At 35.4% G+C, this 14,435-nt stretch overlaps 1 protein-coding gene across 1 annotated transcript in view; it reads left to right on the top strand.

The window, feature by feature from the left end:
* DCP1B (decapping mRNA 1B) overlaps positions 1 to 14,435 on the top strand; it is a 46,472-nt gene that overhangs the window by 16,836 nt on the left and 15,201 nt on the right. Inside the window, exons 4-5 of the mRNA XM_085324023.1 lie at positions 7,785 to 7,851; positions 10,004 to 10,139. Of these exons, the coding sequence (XP_085180149.1) occupies positions 7,785 to 7,851; positions 10,004 to 10,139 (203 nt within the window). The remainder of the gene's footprint in view (positions 1 to 7,784; positions 7,852 to 10,003; positions 10,140 to 14,435) is intronic.

Consider the following 14,435-nt stretch of genomic DNA (forward strand, 5'->3'; position numbering starts at 1 on the left):
TGATGTGTATTTTTTTTTCTGCTGATAGAAGTTACAGATACCTATTTAGTTTAGATTTGAGTGGTGGTATTTTTTTGTTTATGTTCAGGTCACTTTGTGTGTATGAGAGCCTGGCTTTATTTCAGTGTGCATGGAAGACCCAGTTAGTGGTTAGGAGTGGGAAGCTGTTGGAGATAATGGAGCACTAGTAAGCTAGTATGGATAGTAAGAGCTTCAGACGTTGAAGAGTTACGTTTCTTTTCCCACTCAGCCATTCTCTGATGGATTTCTTTCACAGGAAGGTTGCTGTTGTTGACTCAGGATATCTGGGTTTGTTTTTAGCCATGATAAAGACTTCCACATACAGCTTTCCAAAGCCAGTGTCTTCTCATTTTTCTTTTAAAAATGGAAACAGTAGCATTTGTCTATGGTAGTCTCTCTTCACTTTGCTTGTAAGCTCTTTCAATAAGAGACTATATGGTCATTCCTGTTAGAAAAGGCAGTGGAGCTCCAGTCTGATGTGGATGTTTTAGGAGTCTGTTGTGAAATAATAATGAGAAACATTTGTTACTTAAGAACAGCTTATTTTTGAGAACAATACAGGTTTTATTAAGAGCAACTTGTTATTTAAGAAGACGGTAGCCTAGCACCTACCTTCATGTCAGTGTCATGCATCATCATGATTTAAAAGTTACTTGGAATTGATGATGCAGTGGCAGGGGATGAGACTAGAAATCAGTAGAAGGCAGAAAAAAACTTCACTAAGCCAGATGGATCATTGCGTTGACTCTATTCCTGTGTCATGACTGAAAATTTCTTGTAGCATCAACAGAAGTCAGTTTTAAGGGAAATCTTGCAAATTTGGTTTACCTTTGGGATCTTTTCCAAAAAGTAGATAACCTGCTGTTGGACTCTTATATCTGCTGAGCTATATGGAAATAAATGGATCAATGGAAATTGAAGTTTCTTACCAAGCTAACATAACTTAGCTTTGAGACTATTTGAGGGACATTCTAGTAAGCCTATTTTGTTTATCCCTGCCACAGAGTTGATATTCTTTTCATTACAAAATTTCCTATAGATTTTTCTTAAAGATGCATCTCAAATCAGACCATCAGAGTAGAACTGCAGACACAATTTTATAAACAAATCATGATCTGTTTGAATTGTCATTCTTTTGCTCAGTGAGATCAGTAATGTTTGTTGGCTCTGTATCTGGAAGTCTGTGAATTGGTCACCCACCCTTCATTAGAGGTTGAAGATCACAAGGATATTTCAGGGTCCATTTTATTAACAAAAATTGTTTTATGCATGGATTTTTAAGACGTAGTTCCAGACATAATTAAACAGATGGCAGTGACGATCCTATTCTTGACCTTAATAATCTTGCCAGTCACTGCCCACTCTCTAACCATCTGCTTTTGGAGAATGGGGTTTTGGGGAGCTTTTCACTTTGTGTTTTGATTTTATTGAGAAAGTTATTTGAATACTTCCCTCCTCAGTTGCCTTTAAGATGACTGGTCAAGCTGTAAAAAGGCTTTTTCATTCTCCATGAATCATTTTAATTTTGTGTTAAGATACCTGTGAGGAGGATTTCTTTTCCCTTTAATAATTGGCTTTTTTCCTGCTTGTTCATGTATAATGTTAAAAACCTTTGAAATAATGGAAATACTGTGGAAAGTCATCTTTTCCCTGTCCATGTTAAAATTGACCCAGAGAGGTGGATCAGGAGCATTATCAAGCTTTAAATGAAAGAACAAGTGTCTGATTGTTTAACTTCCCCCCCCCCCCCCCTTGCATTTCAGGAATTTAATTTAAACTGTTATCAAAATAGTTTCGCATTGTCCAAAGAATTATTTTCTTCCAATGACTTGGGGGATTGTGGGTATATATTTTGTGTTGTACTGCTTTACGTAACATAGAGGAACAAGAGACCTAAAGATTACAGTCCTGCTGATGATGGATCCACGTGACTATTGATATGGTATATTAGGGTGAAATTTATGTTTTTATTATTTATTATTTTTAAATACATAAATAGTGATGCAAAATACTATGTTTAAAATGATCTAAAGCTGCAGAATTGAGCCCTCCTAGATTGGCAAATACCAAAATTAAGATTGCCACTAAAATCTCTCTTTTTTGTTTGTATGTATTTTTAAATTGTGTGATCACATATTTTTTCTATAAGGAATCAAATCATCAATCATCAGGTAGTCTGAATGGTGTTCATGTAAAGAGCAGCTACTCAGTATTCTGATTTTTTTTTCTCCTCATTGCTAAAATGTGGGCCTCTTGCATACTGCTGAAATCCCGTAGTAGAGATGGAACTACAAATTATTATTTTTTCTGTGATATTCATCAGTATGGAGCTGGTACCTTGTAAGTAAATTGAACTGGTTTATTTGTGTTGCACCTTGTTCAGATTAGAAGTATTATTCCTCCTATTTTACAACTTGGAATCCTGCGGCTGAATGGTTAAAATTACAAAGATTAATGTGGGCTATCTTACTTTAAATTACTTGGACCTGTTTTTTTCAGTATATTTTTCACATGTTCAGAAACACCTCCTGCAGACTGCAGTTCTAGTTAAAAGTGGCTGGTGTTTTTGCAGATCACACACTCGAATTTTATACTCAGATACAGGATCTCAGATCAAACACCCGGAAATGAAACATACCCAATCAATGACAGCCACTTCAGATGGTATTTTGTAAATGCATATCGTTGCCTAATGTCTCTGGGGCAATGTTGGAGATGTTCTTCAGCTCTCCAGCATAGCGTGCAGCTGCCTTAGCTGCAGTTCTTTTACATCCTCTTTGCTTTCTTGCAGTCCTGGTTTACTGCTTTATGCTGTGTTAAGAGGATATCCTGTGTCTAGAGCTCTGACAGGGAAGTTTCCTTCACTACTTGAGCCTGAGCAAACTGGAAGGAATATCCTATGGTTGTATCATAATCCTAAAGACTCTATTGTGGACAAAGTAGTCAGATTTGCATTAGAGTAGAATGATACAAAATTAAGATGATGTGCTTTAAATGGAGTTTTAAGATTAAGAACTCATAAATCTGGAAGTATTATTGTGGGTATAATCTGCTTTGGGTACTTTTTGAGTAGGTCTTGCAAAATGATTCTTGGCACTATAGCGTTTTAACACGCTTATCAGAAGAAGGAAACACAGTTGTCATTAATAGTTTGCAAACTAGTCAAATACTGCACAAAAGGTAGATAGCAGAGAGAAATGATCATCAGCGTAAAGCAGTCTGGCTTCTTTGTAAGATATGCATAGACAAACTGCATTTCAGTGTAGTCAAGTGTGGATTTACCTATTCAGGAGGAAGAGCGTAGTCCATACTTGCGAAATCGATACCCAAGGAAGCATGACGTCAAGAAAAAAAAGCATTGAAGTTGAAATGAATAGTCAGCTTCCCCTCCATCTCTGGATTTTTTTTTTTTCTTTTGGTCAGGAAGTTTAAAGCAGTTAATTACAGGGGAATCTCAAGTAGGAAGTTATGATATTTCTATATTTAATGTTACCTATGCTTAAATATTGTAGTCTGTGTATCAGTAGCTTTAAAAAATGACGGCAGATATATACACTGAAACCAAAACTTTGATAGTGGAAACTTCTATCCAGAGCACAAAAGTGTAATAGCTGGAAGTTGAAGCTATGCAAGTGAAGACTAAATAGAATAATTGTAAAGAAAAACCCTTTCTTTTTGATAGGGTCCTTAATCCTTAACATGAATTATGAAAAGTGGTAAGAAATTCTTCATCATTATAAATAAATGTTTTAACTTTGAGAGGTTAGAAGTTGTCATTTGTAATTCTGGTAAGTAGCAGCTGCCAACTTCCGCTTATGAATAGCATTCAGTGCTGTAGTATTTGTGAGATAGGAGAAAGAGCCAAAAAAATAAAATTATGAGTCAGAAGCTTTAGAATTGGCTCTGAAGTTGTGATTGTAAAATTAAATTATTTCATTTCTGAAATTAAATCACTGAGCAGTATTAAATAAGCTTCACTGATTTTGTTAAAATTTTTCAGTTTTGATTTATAAGACATCTTTTTAAATTCTAACAATTTAAAGGACTGATACACTTTAATATTAAATTTAATAAATTTAATTTGATGATATAACTAATTTATTTATCTTATTCAAGTTCAATACTATTTCTTGTTTATTTGATACCTGTTATATCCTTCTAGTTTCGTTTAATTTTATTAAAACATAACCATAGTGAGGGGTTTTTTTCCCCTTTAATATGATCAATTCATTACTAAATCTCATTCCTTTTAGTAAATGACATGATTTCAGAACTACTGAAAGTGGATGAATAGATGAATACCAGCTTGGCAGTATAAAATTAGCTCTCCTCATTGGTCCTCAGTTTTGTTAGCTACTGTTCGTGTAGCTGGCTCATTTAGGGAGCAGAAGACATTTGATTTTGATGTTTGTTTGTTTGTTTGTTTATTTGTTTTACAACAGTATCTCCCTGGAAAACTTTATACGTAAAGCTGGCTGTTCAGTGACTTAGTATTTCCTCTTTTGTGCTACAACGGAAGAATCTCCTTTGTAGCTCAGCTGTTTAACGATTACGTTTTAACATGCAGGTGATACTTAGATATAGATTTTCTTCTTGTCAAACAGTTTGATGGAGATGAGAGGGTGTATATAGATAATCTATTTAAATTTAGTCCTGATAAGAAATATATTATTTTCATACTGGTTGAAAGCTTCCAGTGAAAGTAGTATTGCATATGTATTTGTCTCTTCATTAGTAGGAAGAGCATACTGGGTTGCTAGCTTAGTAGTTACAGTTTGTTTTCATCTTAGATTCTTTGGCTGATCCTGGATTTTTATGTGTTGACATATATATAATTTTATATATACACAGATACATGCATGTGTATATATAATATATGTATATTATATATATAATACATATTTTGTTGTTGTTTCCTTAAACATCGATTAAAGTAGAATATATTGTAATATAACTTTATGTCAAGATTAGCCCAGGTGGTGAGCACTCAATACGAACACATAGGTTTCGTGTACCTCAGCTGTGTGATATCTGAGATTTGCAGCCAAACTGTTACCTTTTTATTGGTACCTGCGGTACCCATGCATGAAGAATACTTCAGAGTGCACGTTAAAGTGTCCGTTGTTCTGCAGTAAGTTGAGGAGCTCAGTGTATTTCTACAGTATTGATCTGTTCTGGACAGGTGAATATTGGAGGAAGCATGGAAGGAAGTGGAGGACTGTCCACTTGTGAAGACAGCTCTCCAGAGGATATTCTGACTAAAATATTCAATTAAAATGTCATATAATGTTGCTTTGGTTGACAGACACAATCAGTATTCTGATTCTGTCATCTGAACTAGCTGTGCGTTCATTTGAAATGCATTTTGTAGTTTTATAAAATCTGAAATGGTCTTTTATACTGGCTGTCAGACAGTTTCTTTTTTTTTTTTTTTTTTTTTTTTTTTTTTTTTTTTTTTTTTTTTTTTTTTTTTTTTTTTTTTTTTTTTTTTTTTTTTTTTTTTGTCTCTGAATTGAGGTAAGCTAGCTTGCTTCTGCTATTGATTCTAGTCTTTACACTTTTAATGGCCAGAAGCAGTGGAGTATTTCCAAGAGACTGCCCCATTTCACGTTTATCAGATTTTCATGAATAGCCTATGACTTGTTTGATCAATTGGCCAATAGGTGAATCTGTTCAACCTGTCTTGCATAGTGGAGATGCCACCAACTGTGGCAGAGATAATGAAAAACAACCAGTGTTTCATCAATATTTGCCTATGCTGGAGATTCTTTTGTAACAAAGACGATTCTTGATTTATTAAAACAATTTTGACTTGTCTGGACAGATGAGATTTTCAATCTGTTATATTGTTGTGTCCAAGAATACGGTTTTGTTACCTATAAAATGGACAACATCTAACAGAACAACAACTTTTTCAAATTCTCTAAATACATATTTATTCAAATAAATATATATTCTCTGTGTTTAGATAGAAGGATGTCTAGTGTAGCATAGCAGTGTTTTGGAACCTTGCAAATCCTTCACACACTTTTCTACAAGTTTGCAGTTTATTATTTGATACTTACTGTGGCATGTGTTGGAATATTATTTTTTTTTTTAAGTTCAGATTTAAATGTTAGTGTCCATTTTACAAAAAGGAGATAAATTATGCAGTTCACACCAGCACTTACATTGCACATTTATACATGGATTTTAGAACCTCTGGAGCATATTGTGTTATTTGCCTTTTTTTAGCTGAATAATAAAAATCATCATCAAACTTTGAAAATATTAATGATTAAAAGAACTATATATCTTTTGAAAATTGTTATTTGTTGTCTGTCAATAGGATAGCTGTGTCTATAGTATAGCTTTTTACCAGTGTACTCTGTTAAACCATTTTTAGCAGTATAAAAGACAACAAATGGTTGAAAATTTGAGAGGGAATGGAGATAAATATTACATTGTGTCTTACGAAGAGCTGCACATTCATTTTCAGACTTTAATAAAACCAACTTATATGAAGTATGCTATGTTTTTGGTTCTTTGTAATCGAAGAAGCGATTGCTTTTGGATTGCTCTAATACAAAGAAATATTACATGACCAGGAGTAGTGTTACTCTTGTTTTCAAGCATTTACTCCATCTATTTAGTTCCCTCTCAAATAAAAACTAGCCTCTGCTATGTTTGAAGATGTGCTAGGAATTACCACATGTTAGTGAGATTAACTTCTGCAGCAATGCGAGGGTGGAGGTGGGGAACGGTTAGTTGCCTGTGCTACTGTATCATGCAAACGGGAACAAAGACATTGCACAAGCTTGTGGTGATGATGTAGAGGCGAAGGTACGTATTAGCCCTGTAAGCGCCCCAGTCCTCTCTGTCTTGCAGCAGGTTTGTGCCTGATGTTAGAACTAGGACGGCTGCCCTGAGCGATGTGGAGAGATCATTTTCAAGAATGTGGGCAGACAGTGTTACAGATTTATTCCTGGGCTTTCTTATAAAAATTGTATAACGTGGTTRTGAGTGGAAAACCTCCCTGCTCATGAAGATTGTGGAAGCTGCACTAACTAAGTTCARTTATATTTACTACCATCATGATGGTTGCATTAGTGGTGTATACATTTCAGAATTTTGTGCTGTTAGTAAATTTAAATCTGTTGTTGCTGGGCAGAGCTGCACGCACTTACTTTTGCAGAAACTAGAATCTGAAGTCTGAGCTTAGATACAGGTTTTCTAATGCTAGGGTTCACTACAGATAATTACTGCTTTGGAGATGAAGGTCGTGGGCAACATGATAGGAAATCTGCAACAAGGAAGAGATKTGTTTATGCTACTATAACAACATTGGTGGTATATTATGTAAGAGAGGCCTGGAAGTTGTGAGAAACAAAATAAATCTTGCTTGCTTCTCTGCCTGCAGCACGCTAACCACTAGGGGTCCAGTGAATGGATATGACAACTGAAAAAATTGTCAGAGAAAAAGGATTTAAAGAAAAAAAAATGATAGTTTAGTGTTTTGGAGAAAAGGATCAAATATCTCTGCCTTCAGTATAGATTTAAGAACTTGTRTTGTACATCCGTGGAGATATGCCTTTGATCTTTTTGATTTATTGGAGGATCTGAGTCCTCGTATTTATTTTAAAGAGGAGGAAAAAAGAAAGACAAAAATAAATTTAAAAATTCCTTTGCAGGTTACATTTAAATATCTACCAGGTAGAATTGCTATCAGGTGGAAATGCTGTTTGAGAAGATGCTCATAGTTTGTGTTTGATGTGCATTTACAGTGTCCATATATGGGATTTGGTTTTATGATAAGGAAGAATGCCAAAGAATTGCAGAGCTCATGAAAAAGTAAGTGATGGGTAAACAAGACTTTCTGTGCTTTTTTATGTATGTATTTCTGTACATACATGCACATTATCTTACAAGGATGGTCATACCTCTCTACTTTAAGCCTATTTCTATAGAATCTGTTAAAAGTAAAACTGTCACACAGCTGCATTTTATATATTAAAAAATAAATTGCTGTATTGTAATACATTTTCATAATTCACTGCTTACCTGTGAGAGTGTAACAGTGCATCTGATTTATTCCCTGATGCTTCAGAGATCTGCTTTGAAGAATTGTATTCTTTGGGGGCTTAATATATTTTTCAGCTTGGGGAGATTTTTTTAATGTTGCTGTTACCTTTTTCTTCTCATATTAAGGTAAGTGAGGGCAATCATGAAGACATACTGTAATAATACAGTTTATGTGGTTTAATCCTCTTTCTRAATCATGGCTGAATTCCTCTTTCCTCTTTTCTTAGCAATATGTACAAAATTCATTTAATTAGCTCTGACTTTATGACTCTTATGTACTTAATTATTTTATATAAGTTCTGTAAACTCAAATTTTGCAATCAAATCAGAAATCAAAATTTCACATAGAACTGTGTTCTCAGATGTATTTTAATCTTACATTATCATGGATAGCCTCATAACTGTCACTGCTTTCTCCATATGTCCAGATTTGATAGGGGCCCGTTTTCTTGCTCTGCCCTCCAGTTGGTTTAATAATTGGCTTATTTGTGGTGATCCCATTTTTGATGATTGTATTCTGCAGGTTTTCATGTTTTCTTGAAGGAGGAAGGAGCTCATTTAGATTGTATTGGTATGTGAAATCTAAATTTTTTACAGGTGTTATGTGGAGGCTATAGTAGAAGCACCTGATAGGAAGTGGCAAAGATGGTATTTACCAGTTTCCTGTGCTATRTGGGATTTGGAGACGTCATGTCACAGCTATTCTGACATTTCTTTGAAGGGATAGGAAGAGAAATGATGTAGGTCYAGTCTTTGTCATCCCAAGAAAAACTATATGAGACTGATACAGTCAAGCTGACAACATTGTATACTAGCCGAGCAGTGCACAGGCACTGTCAGAACTGTGACTCTTTCCTTTTCAGGTCATCTGTGCCAGTCTTAACAGCCTGGTTAACAAACGTGTTTCTGTAGCCAGAAGCATGCTGAGGAAGTGACATCAATTCTGGTTGCCAAAGTATCACGTGCCTGCTTGAGTCCTGCAGTACAAGTCCAAACAAGGCTCACACTTACATATTTAGATTAACAGCAAAATGCTTTAACTATTCTACCACTATGTTCCAAATAGTATTGATTATAAAATACTGACTGGGAAATTAGTCGTTTCCTTTATGTCTCTTTTTAAAAAAAATACCTGCTGCTCTACATTTTTGCAGTGACAAAACATTATGAAGCACAGACTGTGACAATGGTGGGGTTTTTGGTTTTGCTTTTTTGTTGTTTCTGCTGTGTGTACTGCAGCTMTAAAATGAGTCAGTTGTGACCAAAGAAATAATTGATGGGGATGAATTTACAGAAATAAGCAATGAACCCTAGGAAGCCCGGGTTTTTGACAGCTGATTTTAGTTAACTAGCTCAAGTTGCAGTTGATGGTGATTAGGTACTCTCAAACTGGTAATTTACTACAATAAAGACTAGTTTTCAGAGGATTCATGCTATTGTAAACCATATGTAGTGGTTTATAATAGCAGTGTTGCATATAGATAAAAAATACCCTGTAGTTCAGCCCGTTGGCTGTGCGTTACAATTCTCAGCATTCTGCGGTAATAATAAAGCAGCTGGGGCAGGAAATTGGTCATTTGCTAGTAGTTAATGACCGATTTGTGTGTGTTTGCTATCCTTCACCACCAGTAGAACTGAATAACACTGTAAATTCCCCACTCTTTCTGAGTATGGAAATCGTGAGTAGCTTACAGAAATTTAAACGTATGACCTAGTGTACTCAAGATTGAAGAACACATATCTCATACTGTATCAAACTGTTTTAGTATAGCTCTTTTAATATGGATGTGTTAACTATGTTTTAACAGAGAAAAATAAAAATAGCCAAGCTTTGTTTTAAAATGGTAAAGTAGCAGCGGTTAAATTTCTTGTTTGTTTGTTTGTTTATCTTGTATATTCTCCTCTCACCTCCCACTTTCAGCCTAACTCAACAGGAACAATTCAAAGCACAACAGGGCACAGGAACAGGAGCATCCCCAATGATCGTGAATTCTACTAATAACAAAGAAGTGGATATCTTACGAATGCTTACCAAGGCCAAAGATGAGTATACCAAGGTGAGACTTGCATTCTATAAAATGAGGGCATTTCCTTTCATTGATACCGTAATGCCRACTTGTTTGATACTTGGCATTTTAACACAAAACCATTCTTTCTCTGGAAGAGTTTTACTCAAAGTGAACTGGTGGACTGATTTCAGAAAGTATACTCTGTCAGTTGTCTTTCAGAATTTGCTGAAGATTCAAGAGGAAAGAAYGCTCTGAATAAAATTTTCTGATCATTTATTTGTTGCACTCTAGGGGTTAAAAAAGTGTAAACTTGAGGCGTGAATGTTTCTGGCTTTGATTTTTGACATACAGAACCTTAAAGTTCCTTAAAGTTGTGTCCTATTTCTGGATGGTGTAGCAGGCCTTTAGCATTGAGGTTACTGCTTTTAATTGTAGTCATTAGCTAGTTTGGGACACTGATGGAACCTAGTATGATTTCAGCCCATAGGCTGCTTTGTTCTTCTRAGGCTTCTAAACAAAGAAGTAACTAATGGACTAATAATGTTCGGTATTATTGAGCAATCAAAAAAGCTTACTTTAGGGAATAAAAATCTAATAATTTTAATTATTCATATGTATGCTTCCAATTGTTTCAGAGCCTGCAATTCCTACTGCTACTTCCTGTCTTTCTTGTATGTTATCATGTAATAATAAGCTCATAACCTAAGAGTGTTTTGAGTCTAGAAATATGCGTGTCTTGAACATAAACAACTTGAAGAGAGAAGAATTGTATTTCTGAAATATRACTACTAATAAGAACCTCAGAAAGGTTATGAGAGACCGTTTTAGTTACGGTGAAATATAGTTGTTTTTCTTGTGGCATAGCTTAATTTGAAATTAAGACCTTCATGTTTTCTCAAAGAGGTGAATTTCATGTTTTATAGTGGACAAAAACACCCTCAGAACCTGGTATCTGTTCTGTATTTTAATACTGAATAAGTATCTAGTATTTGCATAAAAGAGTGTGATTTGATATATTCCAAAATGTTCAAGGATTTTTCATTAACCACCTTYAAAGATACTCTTAACTGGAAAGATGGAAAAAGGACTAAGCTGTTTTCAGATACTATGAGAAGGATGTGTAAGTCTAAAGAAAGTTATCTTCCACATATAGATGAACACACAGAAAATGAAGACAGAGGAAAGGCAATGCTGCAAGATGTGTTCAAGTAACAGATTTTAATTTTTTTTCTCCCCAGATAAGATCTTTTGTAAACTTGCTTCTTATCCATACCTTTAATCTTTCTGCTAAAAAGTGGTTGCTAAGGAAATAACTTGAGAACTTCCTCTTCATCTGGGACATAAGTAATAGGAGTATTTGACATCTTAAAAATGGATTCCCATTTTGTTAGTAATATAAACTTAGGAAGAGTGSACGAAATAAAGGCAATGAGAACCACTTTTGCATTTAATGTCAGTATGTTTCAGAGCAGTCATGCTTTTTGGCTGCTTTATGACATATGCTTTCTTGGCAGTGTGTGTCTTATGACTTACGATGCAGAGGTGCTGTAATCAGCCATGAAGTGTGTTGTTCTCCTTTCTGAATTCTGTGTGGTTTCAGAAAAGAGAGTGATTTGAAGTTTTGTGAGGCATAGAATAAGAGCATGAGTTTTTAAAACATCTGAAGAGTTTGCTGAATTTTAAGTCCCACAGTAAGATTTTGAAGAGTGTAAGTAACTTTGAAGAGTATAGTGCATTCTCAGAAGTAATGTACACATTTAGAGGTTATGGGGAAAAAAAGAAATGCTTAGCCTCCCCCTTCCCTTCCTTTTTTTTTTTTTTTTGATTAATTGATTTTTTTTTTTTTAGCTTAAAGCTGCCAAATCACCAAGGCATTTTTGAAAGAAGTACTTCTGCTGTATCCTTGCCTTTTCTTGGTCTCTGGTGAGAAGAAGTGGTATTAGCAGACTTCATAATAATAGTTAGAGAAAAACTTCAAGAGCTGCTAGGGTGCAGAATGAAGCATGATGAAATGTGTTTTAACTGTTGTGCATTGTCTCATGCTCTGAGGTACAGTGGTTTTAGCTCTGTGTGACACAGTTCTTCTATCATATCTACCCATTTATTGCTCCACCTACCTCCTAATCTGACCTTTAATATTATAGAACAGAGGACATGATAAGGTGGACTTCCTTTGGCTGGTTGATATGCCTAAAACAACTGAAGCTTACTTGTCCGTTATTAAGGATACACCACTATTTGATAWGAGCATCACTTCTGGCTGTGAGCAGGCCTGTCCTCTGAATTTTATTTCTGTTCTTTGACTGCTTCTTCACTGTCTTTCAGCAAAATGTTCCAGTGTTATTGACCTGCTCAAACAGGAATATAATTTCAAAGTTTTCAAGTACATTCTCATTTTTTGATTTGCTATCTGTAAGAAKGCCTTGATACTATCTTACCATCTCTGCAGAAGGTCTGTCTTCGCAGAGGGCACTGTGCCATAATTGGCCCAGATGATGCAGAGTCTGTGCTACTATTCTTAAATGGCCTGTGTTTGTTCTGAATGTCTCACTTAAGCAGGGCTTTCTCTGGGAATCTTTGCTGATATTGCTCTTTGCTGTGATAATTCTCCTCCTCCTTGCATTCCTCTTCAGAGCACCTTGTACACCTTCATGTGACTGTATGACGTCTAATGTCATCTTGTGGCTGCTTGACATCAGCTAAGTCTTGGTTTCCAGGGTTACCTATCTCTACATTCCTTCTCTGACAACTTCAGAGTTCTCTTTATCACTTTCAATGTAGCCATCCATCTACAAAACTTCTGGACTAAGTCCCATCCAGTCTTGATTGACATTTCCTTGTATCAGGCCTTTTTGCCTCTCCTCCTTGTATTTGATAGGCCTTTGCAGCTCATATTTTCTCTGAGAGACAAATTTCTGCTATAGAGGAAGAGACGGTGAAGTGACGTGGTATCTTTTACAGGAGAACTCCAATACTGAGGTACTATGCTTGTTCGTTGTCTGTGTTTCCTTTAACAGCATCCTCTTCAGTCTGTGCTTGAGCCTTATGTGGTTCAGGTAGATGATGAAATCTCACAACACACAGCAGTTGTTTGCTTCAAATGTTTCTGTTTAATGTACCAAATTTGCCTAACATGTCCTGTGTAGTGCTTTTGTTTATCTTGATTGCTGTTCACCCTGTGTGTTTCTGTGTGGCTTAGCCTCTCTTTGACTTGGTTTTAGAAGCTTTTCATTTCTTCTCCGCATTTTGGAGAAACAGTTTTGAACAAGATGTATGACTAAARGGCTGACCTCTAAAGCAAGTTGTAATAATCATGAAGTATTGTAGCTGATCAATATTCTTCTGCTTCTGTCTCTAAAGAGCATGTTGACACTTTTTTTATGCTGTGTTTTGCCACTTAATGGTGATGGTGTCRGATACTTTCTTTACCTGCCCACCTGGCAGTGGCTTAGAATGTCATGCAGATGCCCGTAATTTACTCTTCAGCAAGGACATGCTACCAGTGTGCCAAAATGACCTTACACTCTGAGTTCCAGCAGTTACTGATTCTTTTGAAATCATCAGAGGCTGKTTTTTTTCTTCAGCATACTTCCCTGCATCAGATGCCACCCAACCATCTATGTTATCAAATCATGGGAACAATACAGAGACAGGTTAACTTCGTTCTCTCTAGGCCTTTATGTGTGCTCCTATAATTTGTGTTTTCCTTTTGCTGAAGAGCTTAGTCTTAAAAATTGCTCGTATCATGGTTACTATGCTCAACTCTCTTCTCTCCTCATTTACTTATTCTTAGTTCTGGCATCATGCAAAGGATGACAGTGGAATTTAAGATATGTATGATTTCTGAAGAATTCAGCTCATTGAAATATACTGGGGAAATAAAGACCTAATATAACATATATTTTAAATCCTACRGAACTCATTGTAAAAGATACAAAAGTATGTTATTGATTGTAGTAGAGGAAAGAAGGTAAACAAATGCTTATATATCTATCCCAAAATAGCTAGGCTAAAAAGTAGCACTAAGGAGGAGGTACATTTTAAAAAAAGACAGCAGTCTATAGAAAGATAATAATTTGGGAGAAAAAAGCAACTTGATTTTACTTAAGTGTGTCTCTGCTCATCTGTGTAATATCACAATAGTCTAGGATCTATCCAATCTAGAAAAGAAAATGATCTTCACATGTTTATCATTGATCAAATAGTGGCTACACTTGGCTATTTTGGGGGACTTTCAAGAAACTTTCTTCTGACAATTACCTAGATAAAGTGCCTGATTGTCATTAAGTGAATGAGAGAAAACATAAGTCACCAGTCAGAAACTGGCTGAAAAAGTGATTAAGA

This window comes from Rhea americana, unplaced genomic scaffold (assembly GCF_003343005.1).
Source record: "Rhea americana isolate MKP2758 unplaced genomic scaffold, rheAme1 scaffold_9, whole genome shotgun sequence".
NCBI lineage: Eukaryota > Metazoa > Chordata > Aves > Rheiformes > Rheidae > Rhea > Rhea americana.